The 22,401-nt window shown below is 41.0% G+C and overlaps 1 protein-coding gene across 1 annotated transcript in view; it reads left to right on the top strand.

Annotated features, from left to right (window-relative positions):
* Positions 1-22,401, top strand: part of GPLD1 (glycosylphosphatidylinositol specific phospholipase D1) — a 46,372-nt gene that overhangs the window by 15,001 nt on the left and 8,970 nt on the right. The window contains exons 5-17 of the mRNA XM_065885218.1: positions 361-471; positions 1,255-1,303; positions 1,943-1,997; positions 7,282-7,389; positions 7,613-7,640; positions 7,744-7,883; positions 10,878-10,943; positions 12,512-12,632; positions 14,665-14,801; positions 16,902-17,088; positions 20,169-20,279; positions 21,576-21,650; positions 21,750-21,906. Of these exons, the coding sequence (XP_065741290.1) occupies positions 361-471; positions 1,255-1,303; positions 1,943-1,997; positions 7,282-7,389; positions 7,613-7,640; positions 7,744-7,883; positions 10,878-10,943; positions 12,512-12,632; positions 14,665-14,801; positions 16,902-17,088; positions 20,169-20,279; positions 21,576-21,650; positions 21,750-21,906 (1,345 nt within the window). The remainder of the gene's footprint in view (positions 1-360; positions 472-1,254; positions 1,304-1,942; positions 1,998-7,281; positions 7,390-7,612; positions 7,641-7,743; positions 7,884-10,877; positions 10,944-12,511; positions 12,633-14,664; positions 14,802-16,901; positions 17,089-20,168; positions 20,280-21,575; positions 21,651-21,749; positions 21,907-22,401) is intronic.

The raw sequence follows: 22,401 nt of genomic DNA on the forward strand, positions 1-22,401 counted from the left end.
CATGTGGGACATAGTAGATGGCTAGTTAATACCTGAATAAATGATGGGTTTGTGTTTGTGTTTTGAAATTTATACCTTCAATTTTATCTGCAATAAATGATGTTTTTAAAATTTGGGCTATGTCACTTGGTCATTTTGTTCTAATAGTAAATTAATCTGAAAGCAGTTCCAAGGCACTCGAAAACATTTTTAAAAGTCCTTTGTGTTTTTTGGGAAACTACGATATACCTGTCTCTGATTTTTTTGCTAAGTCTCGATGGAAATGAATTCATCTGTATTAATCCTTTAATAAGATTTTTATAAAATAACCCCCTCCCCCCCCACCGCCACACACACAACTCTAATTTGCTCATTTGGCAGGACACAGAGAAATTGGTAGCTTTCTTGTTTGGAATTACCTCTCACATGGTGGCAGATGTCAGCTGGCATAGCCTGGGTATTGAACAAGGATTCCTTAGGACAATGGGAGCCGTGAGTACATATCTTCAGGTTTTAATGGCTTTATGGGAGTGATACTGTCATACCCAAGATCCAAAACTGACCCTCTTAGGAAAAGGAAAACTTTAGGTTATTCAGATTCACATGGAAACAAGACTTTGCCCAACGCGGCACTTGTTAGATTTCCATCTTTCCTGTTCATTCCTCTTACTCTTCTTGCTTCCCGGATAAATTCATCCACATGGGCAGAATGGCTAATGTGCACTGAAAACAGCGATGGATGTGATATTCTGTTTTAGTCACAAACAGTATTTGAGAAATTGTATGTTTTATTCAAGCTGTACCTCTTAACAAAAGTATAAATACCTACTACTTGGTTCTACCGTTTTTAAAAGTAAGTTCACATGTTTTTGTTTTCTTTCCTTCTTACTTTTCTATATGAGGATGCCATATCACCACTAAAAATTGTGATCTTACCTGGTGACTTAGCTTCTGAAAGTCCCCTCTGGTCATTCATTGATATTAATACCGTTCTGTACCAACTTTAAACTTGCACTTAGTAGAGATTTTCCATGCATCCTGTTCGATGCAAATGTCTGCAGTAGCTTTATCTGTCTCAAGATATTAAGTATACAACTCAGCTGCCAATATCATTTTTAACAAATAAAGCAATAAAATTAAATGTTTCTTTGAAAAGTGAGTCCATCACTAGGCATTCTCAACAATCATTGGGTTAGACCGTCACCTCTTCACTACTCACTTCATTGTGGGCTTTAATTTGTGAGATATAACAAATGGGTCTCTTTTTTTCCTCAGATTGATTTTCACGGCTCCTATTCAGAGGCACATCCGGCTGGTGATTTCGGTACTGTTTATTTACATTTACCAGATTTTCTTTTGTGCTAGTTATATTTCACTTGCAGTCACTATTGTACCTTAAATGTGTATTTTTTTTAAATCTCTTGCCACTAGCTTTCTATTTTAATATTGCAGTTTGGAGTACAGTAACACCTCATTTCACATAGAGATGTACTTCTGTAAAGTTGCATGTTTTTTTCGGTAAAAAAAATCCGTTACATTTTATCATTAATTTGCGTCATTATTTTAGAAAAGCATTGCTTTTTAAATTGGATTTAAATTCATTGCCTAGTGTCTCCTAATACTTTAGCTTTAAATTGGTAAACTCCATCTTTTTTTTCTATAGTAAATTACCTTTAAATATACAAAGTATTGGTGAGTGATGTTTATTTACAAGAACCCTTATGGCCCTTCTTAAAGTAAAAAACCTTTTGGTTATATGGGTGACTCTTTCTTAATTCATGTGTTTCACTAAAATTTTAAAAGATCACTTTTTCTTAAAGACGTGCTTATACCTAAAACAATGAATGGAAACCTATAACAATGTGAAGAACTAATAATCTGGATTGTGCAAATTTGTGTTCAAAGAAGCATGCTATGTGTTGTCATTAACTCACCAGATGCAAATATTTTCCTCATATCATAGGAGGAGACGTGTTGAGCCAGTTTGAGTTTAATTTTAATTACCTCTCACGGCACTGGTAAGAGCAATGTACATTTAAATGTGTGATACCAAATGGCAGTTAGGAGCTTGACTCTTTTTTCCTTAGGAAATATAACTTGCAATGTAATTAGGAGCCTTCTGCGTTCGTAAATTTTGAAAAGTAAAACTAAAGATTAGAATAGCCTAAGTAGATTCTTTTAAAAATTTGTGAATTATGCCAAACATATAAAATAATGTATTTTTATAAATAAAAAAATTAGATGATGCACACTGTGTGGCTGCCACCTAGCTTAAGAAGTAGAGCATTGCTGGTATCTAGAAGCTCCAAGTCTTTCCCGCTCTATCACATCACCTTTTCTCCCACCAGATGTAATCACTACCCTAGATTTTCTTAATCATTTAGTTGCTTTTCTCTATAGTTTTACTACATGTAGCTATATCCATATGCAAAATATTATATGGGTTTTCATTTTAGATAAATAGAATTACACAGCATGTATTTTGCTTAAATTTAAATTTAATGTAATTAAACTTAAAAATGTTTTTGCTTAAAATTATTTCTCTGACATTTAATCATATCGATATGTTCGGCTGTAGTTCCTTGATTTTCACCACTCTATGGTCCTCCATTGAGTGGATATACCAAAATGACTTCATTCTAATATTGATTGTTGTGTAAGTAGTGTAAAGTGTTTTTGCTACACACAGTGTTGCCATGTACTTTTTTGCACATGTATTTTTGCACCAGAGGGGAATGTCTTTCAAGCAAGTGGCACCAGAAGTGGAATTGCTGGGCTGTAGGGCTTATGCATGTTTAACTTAAGTAAATAATCCCAGACTGTCATTCAAAATGGTCTTCCCAATTTGTACTTCCATCAGCTTTGTTCTGCTTCTTGTGTGTTCTCCAATACTTGGTATTGTCCAGCTTTAAAACTGTTCTAACCTATTTGGTGTGTAATGGTATCTCCTTAAAGTTTTAATTTGCATTTCCCAGACTACTAATGAAGTTGAATATTCTTTTGTATTTTATCGATTGTTTGTATTTCATTTTAAGTGAAAACCTTTTGTTTGGTTTTTAGCCTATTTTTCTGTTGGGTTGTCCTTTTTATTTCTGAGTATTCTCTGTATATTCTGGTTTCTAATCTTTGTCCATTTATCATTTATTTGTTATAAATATCTTTTTATAGTTTGTGGCATGTCTTTTTACTTACGGTGTATCTTGATAAACAGAATTTGTTAATCTTAATGTAGTTGAATATATCAATCCTTTCTTTTGTAATTTGTACTTTTGATGTCTTATTTAAGAAATCCTTCCCTACCTTGAGGGAATGAGGTTATTCTCCTACGTAGCCTTCTAAATCATTTATAGTTTCATTTCTTAACTTTATATCTTTAATTTACCTGGAGTTAATTTTTTGTATATTCTGTGACAGAAATTTTACTTTTTTCCTGTAGAGATAACCGATTGTCTCAGAACCATTTATCAATAGTCTGCCCTTCCTCACTGATCCGTAACGCCTTCTATGACATAAATTAAAATTCCGTACATATGTGGGTCAGTTTCTGGGCTTTCTATCATGTTCTGTTGGTCTAATTGACTTTCCCTGAGCAATACTGATTTTTAAAATTACAACAGCTTTTAATACATTTTGACATCTATTAGGGCTGATTTCCCAACCTGTACTTTTTCTTCAAAGGTACCTTGTCCCTTCTCTTGCCTTGGCTCTTGGTAGGATCAAGTTGCCATGTTCCAGGAAAAATCTTGTTGGAATTTTGTTTAGAATTCTATTGACTCCAGAGATGAATTGGAAGAGAATTAACAATTTTGCAATATTGAGTCTTCTTATCCAAAAATATGCTATGTTTTATTTAAGTTGTCTTTAATGACTCTAAAATTTTATAAGTTTTTCCATCGAGGTCTTACACATTTTATTAGACTCAGCACCATAAATGGTAACTTTTGGAAACAATTGTATTTTCTAATTGATTGCTGGTGTATAGAAATGTAAGTGACTTTCTAATTTTGATTTTGTATCTAGCAACATTTCTTAGCTATCTTATTCTAATTATCAGGAGATTCTTTTGAATTGACTCACAATTCATAATCTACAAATTGTAACAATTTTTTGAAATTCATTTATTTATTTTTGGCTGTGTTGGGTCTTCGTGGCTTTTGCTTTTCCTTTTCAGTCTTTATACCCATAATTTCTTTCTTGCTGTATCATATTGGTTAGTATTTCCAGTACAATAGAAGTGGTGATATTGAGCATACTTTTCTTGTTCTTTATTGTAAAGAAAATGCTTTCAATGTTTCATCAAGTTTGCTGTAGATTTTTGGGAGTATCCTTTATCAAATTAAGGAAGTTTCCTTCTATTTCAAGTTTGTTAGTAGTTTTTATTATAAATTAATTTCATGTGTATTGAACTCTTATTCTTCATCTGTTGAGATAGTTATTTATTAATCTGTTAATATAGTGAATTATACTAATCTATTTGCAAGTATTAAATCAACTTTACCTCCTGGCACAAAGCCAATTTTGCAAAGCTATATCATCTTTTTTTATATTTGCTTCATCTCTTCTTGATGTTTAGGGTTTTTGCATCTATTTTTATGAGTTAGTTTGTACTGTAATTTTCCTTTCTTCTGTCTGTGCTTGGTTTTGGTATTAAAGTCATCCTGGCTTCATGAAATCAGGTGGGGAGTATGCCTTCCTTTGCTATTTTCTGGAAGTCTGTGTAAGATTATAACTCTGATTTCTTGAATGTTTGGTAGAACTTGTCTGTAAAGCTATCTAGGCCTGATGTTTTAAAAAGTAAGGACTCTTAAAAAACTTTTAAAACGGTTTTAGGACTGTACAGTTTTTCAGTTTCTTCTTAAAGAGTTTTATATTTTTCTAGGACTTTTCCATTTTGTCTAAGTGTTTGAACATTTTGGCATAAGGTAGTTCATAATGTCTTATGCTTTTTTCTTGTTTTATTTGTACCTATATTCCTTTGTTATCCATAATGTTTTTTATCCTGCCTTCTCTTATATTTTTAAACAATTAATCATGTCTAATATTTTTAGTTTTATTAAAAAAATAAACTTTTGGCTTTGTTGATCCTCTTTACTATATGTTCTTTTTCTCTTTCATTATTTTTTCTCATATTTATTTTCTTCCTTCTACTTTTCTTTGGTTCCTGTGAAATTTGAGTCTTGATTTTAAGGTCTAGCATATGATCAATTTTTATCAGTTTTCCATCTGTACTTGAAAAGAATGTTAATTCTCCAATTTTTGATTTAATGTTATATATATACTTATTAGCTCAAGCTTATTAAATGTACTGCTCAAATCAGAAGATTTGTAAGCTATAATTAAGATAGTCTTACTATTTTTATCTGGTTGGTCTAACAATTACTGAGAAATTTGTTTAAAAATCTCCCCCTGTGGTGGTTGAATTTTTCAGTTTCTCCTTGTAGTTAGTTTGCCATACATGTGTTTGAAGATATGTTGTTAAGTATATTCGAGTTTTAAAGTCTTATATTTTTCTAGTGAATTGAACTTTTTATCTGGTGACTCTTTATATCTCACAATGCTTATTGCCTTCAAGTCCGCTTTACCAGATATTACTGTAATTACTTTTTGTTGTTTGTTTTTTCTTCATATGTTTACTAAGCAGTCAGGTGACATAACTCTATCCCTCAGTCCCAGCCTCAGCCCCTGAGCATGGAGAGCTGAGAGTTGGGAGGAATGCTTACAGAACAAAGAGGAAGTAGAGCTGGGGGCTTGGCAAGTTGCCCATTCCCATCCCTGGTCCATCTACCTTAGAGCTAAGGGAGGCCCAGAACCAACAGGTCACTCCCAGATCAGATGAGGCCAGCTGGCCTTTGGATGTCCCAGGAAGAGGTGGTGGTAGCAGTGACATGAGGTTTCCCTCTAACGCTCCACACAAGGTCATCTGCACTGGATTAGATGTCCATTTCAAATTGTGCGTCATCGGGGATCTTGTCTTCTTTTGGTTATATTCACTGGTGCTTGAATTACTTGAGGCTTGCATTAGAGTTGCATTTCTCCAGAGAAGGTTTGTCTTGCTTTCTGCATGCTACCTCAAGGCACCACCTGGGACCACATTAAGTTACTTTCAACCCTTGAAGTTCTTCTGACCACACAGCTGGCATGAATGAAAGACAAAACATTTGTGGGGCTGGGTAGTTGTTATAGGTTCTCAGGGGAGATATTTTCCCCTCTCTCTATCCTTTGCCAAGATGAAGACAGGCAGGTTTCTTTGCTGTCCTTGTTGATATGTTGAGTTTATTTCTAGCTAATATTCGTGCAGAAGGTATAGCCTTTAATGAGGAGTTTCCTCTGGGATGGCCCACTTTTGGTATTTGGTGGTTCCTATACTTTATCTCCTGTCTCCTGCATACCACACAGCCATCAAACAAACAAAACAAAACAAAAAACTCCTAGGTTCCCAGGTTTAGCAGATGTCTCCAGGGCAAAAAGCTGGCTTCCCACATGCTTACCTCCCAAAGTTTCCAGTTTCAATTTGTTTTTGGCTTTTGGAAAATTTTCACTTTCTTTTTAGCTTGGTGATTCATCTAAGCAAATATTTTTGTTATTTTGTCTAGCGTTTTAAGCTATGTTTATGGGGAGGACCATTCTGGTGCGCTTGTGAAGTAAAAAATGGAAATCTCAATAGATTCCTTCTTATAAATACACTAAAATCAGGTTTTATTGGTTGTGATTTCTGTCTGGTATATTCTAAGGTTTTTTTAAATAAAGATAAAAGATAACAGTATAAATCTAATTTTTAAAATGCTGCTCTTCTTCCAACTGAAATAACTAATATCTGTGAACCAAAAGATTGACTTAGAATTCTCTTTTACTACCTTCCACTATGTACTCTGAAAGTAGGATGTTGGGGTAAGGAGCCATTTTTGGTGTTTTTAAAACAATGATTCTTGAGAGTAATTCAACTCAAGAGAATAAAAATACTTTATATTGCTCCTTGAACTCTGAATTCACAAAACTAAACATTCTTTTTATATTTTATAGTTACTTATCTTTGTATAAATATTTGATTAGGGTACCTGTTTGCTCTGCAGCATTGAGCAAATGATTGAACTTTTCTGTGCCTTAGTTTCCTGTATGTGAAGTAGGACTATGATAGCACCAACCACTCGGGGTTGTTGGTAGGATTAAATAAATAATGAATGTAAAGCCCTTTGCATGGTGTCTGGCACATAATAATCCTGGAATAACTGGTAGCTGCTACTGCTGCTGTTATTATCTTCAACTTCAGAATCAAAACAACTCTTATTCTAATGCTCTTCTCAGGTATGTGCCTGTTGAAGATCTCCTGGAAATTTATAAGAAACTCTATGGCCAAGCAGTCATCACCAAAAATGCCATTGTTGACTGTTCATACCTTCAGTTCTTGGAAATGTAAGTGTAACTAGAGGAATATTTGCAGTCGATTTTATTGTGACTTCCTTAACTTTCCAATGTTTAAGTTTTCTGAGAATGGATATTGGATTTATGGATTTTGCTTGTTCAAAGGCAGTTGCTTGATAGTGGATACATGTTGCTGGAGTCTTAGCTTCATTAATTTGCCTCATTTCTTTGTGGAAACCACAGCTCACAGGCAAAATTATTGCTTATGTTGCAGGTATGGTGAGACGTTAGCTGTTTCCAAGGTAAAGGCATTTATTCTTCAAAATCTTAAAGTGTTATAAAGATACCATGAGAAGCACTTGATTCATTTATTTATTGACTTATTTTTCTTTCTCTGTGCCATAGCTTTATCCCACTTATTCTAGAAAGTCCCCATTTTTGGTGGAACAATTTCAAGAATACTTCCTAGGAGGACTGGATGATATGGCATTTTGGTCCACTAATATTTACCATCTAACAAGTTTCATGTTAAAGAATGGGACCAGGTGAATTCTTACTCTATTTCTCCTTCCAATCACTCCCTGCTTTGCTACCCTGTCCCCAACATAACTCTCAGGTTTTTCAATTGATCAAATGAAGAACAAGAAAGTCTCATGAAGTGCTATCCTCTCCTAATCAAGAAGGAAAAGAATGGGACTTCCCTGGTGATCCAGTGGTTAACACTCTGTGCTTCCACTGCAGGGAGCATGGGTTCAATCCCTGGTTGGGGAAGTTCTGCATGCCACGTGGCGTAGCCAAAAAAAAAAAAAAAAAAAGGAAAAGAATGGAAACTGTTTTCTCAAAACTCCAACTAGCTCCCATCTGTTTAAGTTTGCTGATGTCTCTCCTGTCTTAGGGATGAAGAGGTAGATATTGCAAGGTTTGTGGTCTGGGAGAAATGGCTCAGGTGGGAAGGAATCTGCTTCCACAGCTGGACTGCATCTGTTTCTTTTGGGAGACCCCATGCTGTGGGCTGGGGTGTCCGCCTCCCCAAGCTCCAGCAGTGGATGTGGCCATCCTCCTCTCCACCCGATCGAGCTCTCAGGGCTCTAGGGTTTAAAAGGTTACTTCACCTAACCCCCGCACTCCAAAATGAAATTGGAAATGAATGCATTCATAAAGCTCAGCCTTCTGTTGGAATTTGACATCTAGCCCAGATGGGACAGTTGCTCAACCTCCAGCTCCTTTTCTGTTCCTCCCCAGCACACCTAGGAGGAGCGTCCATCAGAGACTCAGATGGCGTGTAGAAGAGGGTAGACTGGTCTTGTCCCCAGATCCAGCTGTAGTAGACATTTCGGCTCTCACAGAATCTGTTCATGGCCTGAGGGAGCCAAGGTTCTCTCAGAACCCATGTCCGACCATACCGCTGAGGATGCAGCCCCTCCCTCCCACGCTGTTGAACTGAGCAGGGTAGGGATGGGTCTGGATAGGGACCCCTGGAGGCAGCACCTGCTGCAGGGAAAGGGCAGGGTGGGAAGCTGAGGCAGCAGCGGGCAGGGAGAAAGAGGGTTCAGTGGCAGGAGCTGCACTGGGGTGGCTATTCTGGGTGAGGATCACAGGAGGGTTGGGCTTTATAAGTTCAGCTCCAGAACAGTGTACACTGCATGATCATCCTTTGCCCTTAAAACATCTGCTAGTATTCAAAGAATGTTAACCATAATTATATATTATGTTTTATATTATGTACACAACATATATATATATGTGTGTGTATGTATATACAACACAATTATATATATTGTGTTGATTTGAAACAAAATTCCCTTTGATAAATTCAACCTTAGCCTTGCTTTTAAGACTCGGCAAGTAACAGTGTGGCAGATGGAAACCATCCAATATAAATAGCACTTTTAATAGTGAAAATTAACCTTCATTGAAATCCCCAAGCTCTTTTATGGCTGTGGGTGTTTCAGTCCATGTGTGTTGTAGAGAGGATGAACTTTGGAATTTAAGAGACGTGTCACTCTCTATTGACCTATCCCAAGCAAATTGTTAAATCTCCCCAAGTCTCAGTTTCCTCGTGCGTGAAGTGTAGGCAGTAATAATTCTATCTTTCTCATAGGGCCTTGTGAGGAGTAAATGAGATCACTCATGTAAAGGGTTTAGCCTACAGTAAGCACTTGATAAATGTGGGCTACTAGTAGTAGTGTTAGAAAAAAGTTAAGTTTATATTGGAGGGATTCATAACACATGGCCATGTTAGAGTGAATGACCTACATTTATTTGTTTTATAAAGTCCAAGTGTATTGATCCTTAAATTGGAAAAACAATTTTGGTGTTTGTCTTTGGCTCAGTTGTCCAGCATAGCTAAGGAAAGTTCTGTAGCTGGACCTTATTCTTTAATTAGGAGGAGATAACTGAGAAAAAACAGATTTCTTGTCTCTTGATCTGTCTTAATTTATCAAGGCAGAAAATTCCATGAATTGATTGTATCTTTACAGACATTTGCAAAGAAAGATTCATCAGAATTTATGCAACTCTATGGGAAATTTGGAGAAAGCTCCAAAGAAAGACAACGCAAACTCATGACAGAAAGAAAAGCATACGTATTTTCACATTATAACCACTTCTTAACTTACTGATACGTGATGTTCCAAACAAATTTGTGTTACTTGAAACTCATAGTATATCTTCCTAAAGAAACAGTGAAATAACGGTAGTTACGTTCCCAGCCAGAACTCTACTTAACTCAAAAAGTATTTGTAATTGTAGTGCTAACCTTGTAAGGCTGCCGTCTAAATCCCGGTGGTGCAGAAAAGAGAATTTGAGGAAAACCTTTTCCTCAGCTTAAAGCTGGCCCTAAGAAAGATTTTGAGGGGAAAAGTTTGCCTTCAGCTCTTTTCTGAATTCCTTTTCCAGCAACCAGTCCTTTTGCCCCAGGCTCATACTTCCTTCATAACTGCCCTGAAACTCCCTCAGTGACCTCCAAAGCTTCCTCTCCTTCAGAAGAGTCTTCATTCTGGAAGAGACTCTTACAGTGTGATACCCACTCCTTTAGTGCTTCTGTTCAGTGTTAGGGAGAAAGTTCACCTCTTACATTCTATCAGCAACCTTTTCACTTGTAGAAAGGGATACTTAGTTACCTATTTAATTATTAGTTTATAAGTTTTTGTTTTTAAAGGAATGAGAATGAGAAATTAAAACATTGAGCATAGATGGGCAAAAGGTGGCACAGTTGGGAATCAGTTTCTTTCAGTCTCTAACTCTGAGATGGTTCACGTCAGCAGGGAGAACTCAGCAGGTGGAATCGGGAGGGAAGGGGAAGGCTGTGAGTCTAGAGTGACCAGCCGTGTGGCGCTGCCTATGTTACTGTAATAGCACCTGCTTATCCACCCTCATTAAGTAGGGCTCAGGCCCTTTACCAGTCCTGCCTGGCTAAGTTATAAAACCTCTGCATGAAGACTTTTGGAAGTGGTTTGAAATGTTACACTGATTCTCAGAAAAATTCATGCTTGAAAGGAAGGTAGAAAACTGCCTAACTCATTTGACTATTTCCCCAGTAACTGCAACCTACCTGAGAACCCTCTGTTTATCGCATGTGGCAGCCAGCAAAACAATACCCACGGGTAAGTGGATTCCAAAATGGCTCATAGAAAAAGAACATCTCACTCTCTCAGAGGGGTGCTCAGTAGACTCTGAAAGCATGGGCTTTGTAGACAGAGGTTCAAATTCCAGGGCTGCCATTTACAGCTGTGTGATTTTTAAACAAGTTGCCTAATTAATTTTTGAGCTGCAGCTTTCTCCTTTGGCAAACTGGAATAAATACATATCCATACTCCCAGAATTATGGTATGGATTATGTGCGAGAATGGATGTAAAGCAATTAGCACGTTAGTAAGTTGCTCATTAACTGGTAAATGATAGTTAATAGTTATTATTATTATTACCATCATTATTGTTATTATTCATAAAGTTTGGCCAAATTCCACCCTGAAAAAGTAATTATCAACAAGACAGGGTGGGGAGAAGTCCTCTCAGTTAGTTTCTGAGGAAGAGGGCCAGAGGATCTGCTTTGTATTCTAAGGGGTGGTGTTCCCTGCTGGACTCAGGTACCAACCACCAACCATTCATTCATGCATTTAATAACTATATTAATCCTAATAAATATTATTACTAATAATACAATAAAACAGTACAAATTATAAAATAATATTTCCTCATCATTATGTGCCAGGAACTAGTTCAGGCATTTAGAGACCTCATTGTGAACAAGACAGAAACAGTCTCTGCTCTCAGAGGATGGCGGGTGGATGGGCGCTGTAAATACCCTTGAGTATTAGGAAGGACAAGTGTTGGGTGCTCAGGATGTACCACAGAGTGTCCTAACTCAGTCACAGGAGACTTCCTGTGAAGAACTGATGCTTCAACCAAGATATTTAGGGTGAGCAAGTGTCCGATACTCAAAAAGAGGGCATTGCAATAAAAGATGCTAAGGTGAGAGAGAGTTCGGAGCTTCCAAAGAATTGAAAATGTGCAAAAAGTGTTCAGGTAAGCCCTCACTTTTTAATTTACGTGAATTAGGTAAGTTTTGTTTTGTTTTAATTAAATTGAACGCCTTTAGGCTGGGTTTGCAAGCTCTAGATTGTCGGGATCCCTACACTGGCTGGTATCTTATGCTGACCCCCTTTGTTCATTTGTTGCCCAGCTTCCACTGTAAGCGTCTCTGAAACCTGTCTGGCTTCTTTAGGCATCTGATTGGTAGACTGGTTAAAACATATGAATTTGAAAATGTACTTTTATTGTATAATTAATTCTTGCATGTCTTTAAGGATAAATCAGTCCACCTGCATACTGGTTTCCCGAACAGCTATGACCTTTTCTTGGCCATTTGTATGAAATGTTGACTTTCGATTTTTTTTTTTTTTTAATCTGGAAGGAATTCAAACTTATACGCCTATAGAACTTATTTTTGTAAGGACAGGCTTTTTCAACCTTGGAAATTAAAAGATGTGGAATCTCCTATAAAAGGTTTTCTAAAAATTTTTTTGTGTTGCTGTTCCTTCAACTTGCAGATGCTAAAATTTTATGGCCTTTTAACCTGTGATTAACTTGACTATAGTTTTCAACTCAGTTATTCAGGGGGAGTTGCTATTTCCTCAGTCTTAACCAGTTTATTCTTCTCTCTTTCCAGCAGCTCAAAAGTACAGAAAAATGATTTTCATAGAAACGTGACTGCAGCCCTAACTAAAGATATTGGAAAAAATATAAACTATACCAAACGAGGAGTGTTCTTTAGTGTGGATTCCTGGACCATGGTAAGAATTTTTGGCTTTTAATGGAGAGACAGGCACCTGCCGCTTCCTGTGATACCGCGTTTTGTAGAGTCGCTGGTTGTTTAATCGGTCATTGAAAGTCACCTGGGCATGAGCCAGGCTCGCAAGTATCCTTGGCCTCCAAGTCTGGCTTGTTCCAGAAACATCCCATGATGAGAGTCTGGACCTCAGTGGCCTTTGGCAAGCCAGGTGGAGCCCAAGGTGGCCGTGGGGCCAGTTCTGCTCTGTCCTTAGGCAAAGTGTGTCAGCAATATTGTAGGCTCACTGTGCAAGGCCCGACACCAAGGGGACACCACTGCATGTGAAGTTCCTCCATGAGATCATCTTAAGTGTCATTCCACCAGGGAGATAGAAGATGAAGGGGAAATAGCCTCTGACATTTAGAAAATTTCAGTCTAATAGGGGTGATAAATACAAAAATAACCATTTGTGAGTAGGATGCAACAAATCCTATGGTTGGGGGTGGGGGTGGGTACATAGACTCTCATGAAGATAAAAAATTATATCCCTACTATCAGAGAAGGCTTCATGGAGGAGGTGGCATTTGAGTTAGGCCTTGAATACTAGATGGTTTTTCATCAGTGAGCATGTATTTCTGGTAGTGGGTTGGGAAAGTTTCACGATGTTTGGAAATCTGAGGAGTCTTGTTTGCCTGGAACACAAGATAAGGGATACAAGGTACTTGCGAGAGTTGGGAAGGGAGAAGGGTTTAGACGACATTGTGAGCTGGTCGAGGGCCCGGGCAAGGCCTGCTTCACAGGTCTGCAGCCTGCATAGTCACACAGAAGGCCGCCTCACTTGGTTTAATGCTCTGCTGTCATTGCTTTAAAATTCTTAATAACTTGGGCACAAAGAAATTTGCATTTTCATTTTGCAATGAGTTCTACAAATTATGTACCCACACCTAGACCTGGGAAGCTCTGTCAAAACAACTCTCATTTGGTCTTGCAATTATGTAGATCAGTCTCCTTTGCAAAGGGAAAACTGTGTAAGAGAAGGACTTTATATTCCCAAGGCCTGGGTGGTACCTGGCATGGTGCTTCCTGGATGAATGAGGATACCAGAGCTGGGCAGCAGATGAGTAATCTGTGGATGGCCTGCCAGTTAGACTGGAGAAACGGAAGGCACAGTCCCTTCCTGCAGGGCCCTTAACGGGCACTTCTCTGGAGCCTGAGCTGTCCAGGGCTGTCCCATGGCTCTGAGCTGATTCTGCTCTGGGGCAGGCCCGGGAATTCTTGTTTGGTCTTATGTTACCCCTGGGTGGATTTCGAGTTGTGTTCCCTGAACTTGCATGGATCTGGTGCCTGGCCAGGTTGTTCAGGGCCACTGCAGTTTGTATTTGTGTCTCTGCAGTAACCACGCTAAGAACAATTCAGCATCCCAAGCTGAGGGGCTTGTTGTCCCCTCATTTCTCTCGCATACAGCTTCCAGCACTCCACACGTGACCACTCGTGCCTGCCCGGTTTCTTGGGACTCAGAGCAAATCCAGCAGCCTCTCAATTTGAGGGTGGTTGGGAGAGTTTCTAGCATTCCTGGTGGTATTTCAGTTCATTTTTTTTGGGGGGGGGAAAGAAGGATATATATATATATATATATATATATATATATATATATATATATATATATATATATATATACAAATATAATTACAGTTCTAGATTTGAATGGACTTATCTTTAAAAAAAGTTTAGTTCGTAACAATTATTTTGTTCAGTTACATTCTGCAAATTAATAGACCATCCTGACTTGGTTTAGGTTAATCCCAGCTGACTCTTTCTTTCCGTGATGGCCCTGACCTCTAGGGCTATAACTCCCATCTGTGAGCACACACTGGGGGTGTGATTTCACTCTCCTAACTGCCAGTCTTAAGTCGTCTTACTTGTTGATAGGAATCGATAAGTTTTTTTTCAGCACTTGTAAAAACTTGTTTCCTAAAGTCTAATGCTTTTGGCAGGAAACGGTAGCTTTGTTGATTATGCTGTGTCTTCTTCTGTCTGTAATCATTTTATTTCAGGATTCCTTATCTTTCATGTACCAGTCTTTGGAGAGGAGCATACAGGAAATGTTTACTGGCAGCTCTCTGCCACTGACGCATGTTTCTAGCCCCTCAGCATCTTACTACTTGTCATTTCCCTACACGAGGCTTGGTTGGTACGTATGAGTTTATCTAATTCATTTTCATCAGTATTAATTTCAAGCAGTCATTCACAAATGTTTTAAATGGTGCCTGTTAGCACTTTATTTTCCAATCAATTCATCATCAACAAAAACAGTAATTTTGTGGTTAAGTTCTGGTAAAGATAAAATTATCTCCTTAAAATTGGTCAAAAATATGTTTAAATACAAACAACTTTTACTTTATTAAATAACCACAACAATAAACTATTACTTTATAGAATATTTGTGAAGCTTCAATGTTTTCAGAGATAGATTATTACAGATATCTTGGCATCTAATGACATTAGAAAGATAAAAGCAGGTAGCTATTATGGTGACTGGACTACTATAACTTCATAAGGCAAAAGCCTAGCACACCACAATAATTTTATAAAGAGAATGTTAGGGATTCCTCTGATTTTAAAGATCAACTGTTACCAAACTGAAATCGAGTCCCCTCGCCCGATGCACAGCAAAGCCAATCTACTGATACCGAGCTGCGGTGAAGGAAAGTACAGCATTTATTGCAGGGCCCCAAGCAAGGGAGTTGGAGACAAGCCTCAGGTCCACTCCAATTTGGTCTTCGAGTTAGGGGTGTTTTTAAAGGGGGAGACCAGTGAAGCTGGGATCAGTCATCATCTTGTGACATTTCTTAATCATACTTTCAGGGGTCAGGATGTTTCAGTTTATGATTCTCTGGCCAGGTGGTCCATGGCTCGGGGATTTGGTAGCTCGCTTGGCCTGGAGAAACAACCTGAGTTTGTTTATATAATTAACAACCTTAATTATATCTACAACAGCCATTTTAGTACATTAACGATGTTATCGACAGCAGCTGTTTTAGTCATCTGACTGGTTGATTAGTGTTCAGTTAGCAAAGGATTGAGGTCGGAGGGGACAAGAAAGGGAATAAAGTTTTGGATAGAAAGATTAATCATAAACTCAGTAAGGGAACTTGGTTTTAGGGGGACTCAGTTTCACAACCAAACTGAGCCCAAGGATATAAAAGTGACTATTTTTTGGAGGTTTTTGTGAAACCTCTTTTTTTAAACCACACTTTTTAAATCCAAATAACATTGCATTTCCCTTGGAACAATATACTGACAGCCCTTCCTCTTCAGGCCGCTAATGCATTCAGCTCCAGCACAAGGAATGGGGGGTGAATGCTGTCTTTACTGGCCATTCATTTGTGAATAATGAATAGCTCTTCTTGGCTGCCTTCCTGAAAATCCAAATGAGGGCCTCCTGCTGGGCTGTCTGCCACATGGGGCGGGGGAGTGGGGGGGCAGCACAGAGGTCCTTCCTGGGGGCCATTACTGGCCAGAGTCCAGCCTCAGGAGTGCAGAGACCAGCAGTGTCTCCACGGTGTGCATCTGACCCGGTTCACCAGGCGTCACACCCGTTAGAAACTGCTCTTCTCTTTTTCCTCTGTTCTGCTATTTATTCTTAGGCGGTCGTCAGAACCAGAATAAATAAATGACTTTTGGTCATTCCAGCCCCGCCAGAGACGTTTGAACCATTGACTCAGTTTGGCCAACTCTGTAACTGGTAGGTCATGGGCTCTCATTTAGAAACATCCACTAAACCTGTTAGGCATTGAATTTTTTCCAATATAAGCCACCCTATGTAGCTATGGTAGAAGTAAAATGGTCTACTTACCACAAACTTGTCTTTGATCAGGTAACAAGTTGAAGTGAGTTGAGCCGATTGTAAAGTAACCTGTGCGATTGGCTGATGGGGAATTTCCTCTCTGTTCTCAGGTGGAGCCTGGGATTGTGCTTTGGCTGCTCTGGGTTTTGCATGTAGGACAAGGTGCTTTTGTGAGGATGCTTTTTATGTGTTCAGGTTATGTGGTCCAGAAATGCGCAGAGGCCTTGATTTGTCCAGTTTTGTTGTTATTTTTTCTGCCGGAGAACAAGGCTGAATCACACACACAATATAACCTCAGAGGTGAATATTCACAACAGTCATACAGGATGGAAAAATCCATGAGAGGAAGTAAAATTCTAGAATCCAGAAAGGAAAGGAGCAGAAGACCGTTTTACTCATAGCTCTCAGTAGACACTGCAGTGGGCTCCCTCTTCTTCCCTACAGGGCAATGACCTCGGCTGACCTCAACCAGGATGGGCACGGTGACCTGGTGATGGGCGCCCCGGGCTACAGCTGCCCCGGCCACATCCATGTGGGGCGCGTGTACCTCATCTATGGCAGTGACCTGGGCTTGCCCCTCGTCGACCTGGACCTAGACAAGGAGGCCCATGGGATCCTGGAGGGTTTCCAGGTGAGGCCCCCATCTCATATTTTCCCTTTTAGTGTCAATAAGCCACTGCCCACATTTCCCGGCAAACTCTTCCAGGATGAATGACCAATAGCAAGAATAATGATAGTAACAAACAGCTGGTGGCCAGCATTTGTGTAGTACTTTTCATGTTTAAAAGCATGTTCACGTCATTAATCTCATTCTATCATTAACTTTGAGTGTTTAGTCCAATACCTTCCAGAAACACCCATACTATTTAGTGGCTTTGAGTAGCCAATCAGAATGTGATACCTTGATAATATAAAACCTCGTTTGGTGTGTTTCTTTTAATATAAATAGTTTGTCTTGTAAGAATTTTAGATTCACAGAAAAGTTGTAAAGACAGTACAGAGAGTTCCCATGTACCCTTGACCCAGTTTCCCCTGTGTTAACATCTTACGTAATTATGGCATACTTGTCAAAGTTAAGAGACCAACACTGGTAAATTGCTATTTTTAAAAAAAAATTATTTATTTTTGGCTGCATTGGGTCTTCGTTGCTGCACACAGGCTTTCTCGAGTTGTGGCGAGCAGGGGCTACTCTTCGTTGCGGTGCGCAGGCTTCTCACTGCAGTGGCTTCTCTTGTTGCAGAGCACGGGCTCTAGGCACACGGGCTTCAGTAGTTGTGGTATGCAGGCTCATTAGTTGTGGCGCACGGGCTTAGTTGCTCCGCGGCATGTGGGATCTTCCCGGACCAGGGCTCGCACCCATGTCCTCTGCACTGGCAGGCGGATTCTTAACCACTGTGCCACCAGGGAAGCCCAACACTGGTAAACTGCTATTAACTGAACTCCAGACTGTTCAGGTTTCGTTCCGTTGGGTCGTTATTCACCACCAGAGGAGTCCCGCAGTGACTGTACAGATGTTCCGCACGGAGACAGCATGAATTCCTCGTGGGAGCACTAGAGACCGGGAGGGTTTTCCTCCCTGACGTGTTTGGTATTAGTCCTTACGTGAGCAATGAATAAGGAGGGGCCGACAGAGCCCTGCTACCAGCCACAGATGAGTATGGGGGCTTTGGTGACACTGCAAGCTCCAAATATCAAGCACCAGGGGAATTTGAGGTCAGATGGTTTCTTGCCCCAGACATACCATTAAAACGTTCGCTGTGGAGTTAATGCTGTGAAAAAATAAGATGGTGCACCTGAACATACTTTAAATAATGAAAAGCCCAATGGTTTATAAGCTAGGCTTTTTAAAAAATAAATTTATTTATTCTTGGCTGCGTGGGGTCTTTGTTGCTGCGAGCGGGCTTTCTCTAGTTGTGATGAGTGGAGGCTACTCTTCGTTGCGGTGCACGGGCTTCTCATTGCCGAGGCTTCTCTCGTTGCGGAGCACAGGCTGTAGGCACACAGGCTTCAGTAGTTGCGGCACATGGGCTCAGTAGTTGTGGTGCATGGGCTTAGTTGCTCTGCGGCATGTGGGATCTTCCCGGACCAGGGCTCGAACCTGTGTCTCCTGCATTAGCAGGCGGATTCTTAACCACTGCACCACCAGGGAAGTCCATATAATCTAGTTTAAGCTCTGATGGAAGGAACCTTTGAGTCCGAAAGGTGTTAAGTTGATGACCAGTGTAGGAGGTCACACAGTACCAGAGGGACAGCATTTTCTGGAACCTTCTGACACCACATGAGAAAGTTCCGAAATCAACTCATTCTTGTTACTTCTTTCTTCACCAAGCCATTTCCCTGTCAGACTGTGGTGTAAAGTGTAATCCTTTGGTCTCCTGTAGACAAGGAATAAGAAAGGCAACTGCTTCCTGTGTATGAGAAATTCTCTCAAAGACACTTGGGGTGAGGAAGGAGGTAGCTCCATGCTCTCTTGTCCCAGTGACCTTTGATAATTTGGAAGATGGCCAGATTAAGGCATGTGCTAGGGATGGGAATCCTGTACTCATCCCTGGTCTGCAGTTAACCTTTCTGGTCCTTGTCTATAAAGTGGAAGATTAGGATAGATAAGCATTTGCCTACTTTTAGAATGCTGTGCTTTTCTTGGAATGATGGTTACCCTGCAGGAGGGCTTGATGGTAAAGCTAGTGGTGATGAAACGAACCCATCTTCAGTTGGCAGGGACCCCTACTCATTGGTCCCCATACTGCCCCAATGCGCTTGTGTCCCGGGGCAGTCCTCTCTTATTTATCAAGTTCCTGCCTTGTAGAAAGGGGCTGTGTTCTCAAATGCCATTGCGCCACAGGTATAGGGAGATTAGCCAACAAATAACAGATGTGGGTTCTGGGGCGTGTGTGTTATGTGGCAAGCATCACTTGTGCAAGACTCTTCTTCATTGTTAGATAAGTTGTGAAAGAATAGGAGAACCTCATGAGTTATATTTAGGTCTAGGCTCACTCTAGACAGTAGGAGATGAAAGATCTAGAAAATCCACCTTGGAAGAAAACTGTCCCTGAATGGAGTGAATTTTCCATCTGTAAACCACAAAAGTAGGAGTAATAAAAGTATGTACGTTAATCCATGTGAAATGCTTAGTGTCTACAGCACTGTCATCGATAGAACTTTCAGTGATGATGGAGATCCTTTAAAGCTGTGCTGTTCAGTGTGGGAGCTACTAAGTGCTTTGGCTTTTGAGCATTTGAATGTGGCCAGTGCAACTGAAAAACTCTTTTGGTTTAATGTTAGGTAATTTAAATTTAAAAGTAATAGGCACATTTAGCTAGTGGCTACCGCACTGGAGAGCATGGCTCTAGAACCTCCTGAGTATTCGACAGATGTTAGCTACTGTTATGTGATTATTATCTTGGATACTTTCCAAGAGGAGTCTGGTCCTTAACGTGGGGCATGATACACACCAGACCATTTTCTGAAAACCTAGAACTTTTAAGAACCGACATTCTTCTCTCCGGCACCTCATCTTCCCCTCGGGGCAGACAGATGAGCCAAAAACATCCTTAGGGCAGAGCTACCCATCTGGCGGGTCATGGGTGTGTTACAGGCGGCTGCAGTTTTGCTCCTCAGTCCTGGGATACTGGGTGGGGTCCCCCAGGGAGTCAGGTGTGCTCTTCCTGAGGTTGTGGCTCAGCCCAGGGGAAGTAACTGGTGCCTCTTCAGCCTTCAGGTCGGTTCGGCTCTGCCGTGGCCGTGCTGGACTTTAACAAGGACGGCGTGCCGGACCTGGCCGTGGGAGCCCCCTCAGTGGGCTCCGAGAAGCTCACGTACACAGTAAGGAGGCTGCTGGGGGTGATGGTAGTGGATAGGGCGGGAGGGGAGGAGACACTGAGCGGCGGCTCCGGAGGAAAGCAGGCAGCAGGGGTGCCGGGCAGAGCTTTTGTAGGGAGATGGTCCCAGCCCCCCACGCAGGTCCTTGATGGGACTCCGGTTACCTGGCAGCTCCTGTTCCTGCCTCCCTGGCCTTAGTTGGGCTTCACGGGTGGCTCTCCACCGGGTACTGTACTCTCCCTCCCCCCTCCCCCGGGATGCTGAATGATAGGGAAGGTAGAAATTCCAGCTAATCCATAGCTTCCTGTCATCACAGCAGGGAGGTGACTTCCTGGAGCGGGTTCCCTCTTTTCTTACCGAGAGCAGAGATCCTGGGTCCTGGCCCACAGGGCTTTCCTCCCACAAGTCCTCCACACCATAGCCGGGCACCGCGAGTGACAGTGGAGTCAAAGGCCCTTCGTTTCCCTCTCCTACCTCACCCTGTTTCTAGTCCCGTGAACAATTTGTCATCCAGACCCATCAGGTGCCCTCACGTTAGGACTGGAGCTCACCTAGCTCCCTCCACCTGGAAAGCCCTTTCTCCCCTATTTTCCATAGGGGTGAAATGTCGCTTCTTGCAGGAAGTGTGATCTAATCCCTGGCTCAGGAGACACTTCGTTGTTCTGTGCTCGCTCCACCTTGGTAGCTCCCCACGCTGTGGTGTCACAGTTGCCAATTGGCCAGCTTTTGGGGTGGAGAGAGGTTGGTCTCATCCACCACTGTGTACTCAGTCCTTGGTTCACTATGGAAAATAAATGCATGTAGAAGGAGTAGGGATGGAGACAGGCAAGTTATAAGACGAGAACTGAGAACTAGTTCGTAACACAGTAACAGCACGGTCTGCATCCCAAGGCAAGTAAGCAGTACTGACACAACGTGTTAGTGTTCAGAGAAATAATGGGCTGGGCCGGAGGAGGGCTTCGTTGAAAAGCCAGAAACTGAGCTCGGGCTTGAAGGGGTGGGGAGTTGAGTAGGTCATTCTGCAAATACACTGAACAATTATGGATGGCAGATCCGGAGCAAGACGCTGGGGAGGCAAAGATAAAAATGACAGTTTCTGCTTTGGGGGCTCTAGTAGTCTGATGGACGTGGCCAATACACAGGACTGGACACTGACTTCTGGCAGTAACTAAGCTCCTGACCCTACAGGACTCTGATGGTGATTTATTTCATCATCAGTCACCTTTGTCTTGCTATTATTTAAGGTTCTCGGGTCACCACCAAGTCTTAACGATCGCCCTGTGGTTTGTCCTTGTCTAGGGTGCCGTGTACATCTACTTCGGTTCCAAACAAGGAAGACTACCTTCTTCCCCCAACATCACCATCTCTTGCCCGGTATGTTGAGCACCTTTGACAGGTACAGAAAACTAGAACTCGCCATATCCTACTTGCCTCAAGGGCTGAGTAAGACGGATTTTCCTGTTTCCTCTTTAGGACACCTACTGTAACTTGGGCTGGACACTCTTGGCTGCAGATGTGAATGGAGACAGTGAACCTGACCTGGTGATTGGCTCCCCTTTTGCTCCAGGTGGAGGGAAACAGAAGGGAATTGTGGCTGCGTTTTATTCTGGCTCCAGCCACAGCGACAAAGGTAGTGCTTTCTGGGGCTGGGGGTGGAATGGGCGGAGACCTCCGCTGCTCTAGTCTGTGGTGCCTTCTCTTGCATATGGGTTTTTGTCCTATTTTCCTCATTGCATAGCATTTCACCTAAATTTTCTAACACTCTTATTCTTACAGATGTTCTGGCAAATGATATGGATAGATTCACTGAATAAACATAGAGGGATCCAGCGTGTAGGTCCAGATCCAGAGGAGGGAGCGATAGTTATTCTTATAGTGTCTCAGTGGAATGGAAGAGTAGAAACACTCAAGCATCCCAGTGATGCTCTAACTGTCCAAAGGCCCTTTTTGCCGTGCGGCTTGTGGGATCTTAGTTCCCTGGCCAGGGATTGAACTCGGGCCCTTGGCAGTGAGAGCACAGAGTCCTAACCACTGCACCGCCAGGAAACTCCTAACAGGCCCCCTTTTTTAATTTATGTATGTATGTATTTATTTATTTATTTTTGCGGCACGCGGGCCTCTCACT

Source organism: Phocoena phocoena, chromosome 10, assembly GCF_963924675.1.
Source record: "Phocoena phocoena chromosome 10, mPhoPho1.1, whole genome shotgun sequence".
In the NCBI taxonomy this organism is placed as follows: Eukaryota; Metazoa; Chordata; class Mammalia; order Artiodactyla; family Phocoenidae; genus Phocoena; species Phocoena phocoena.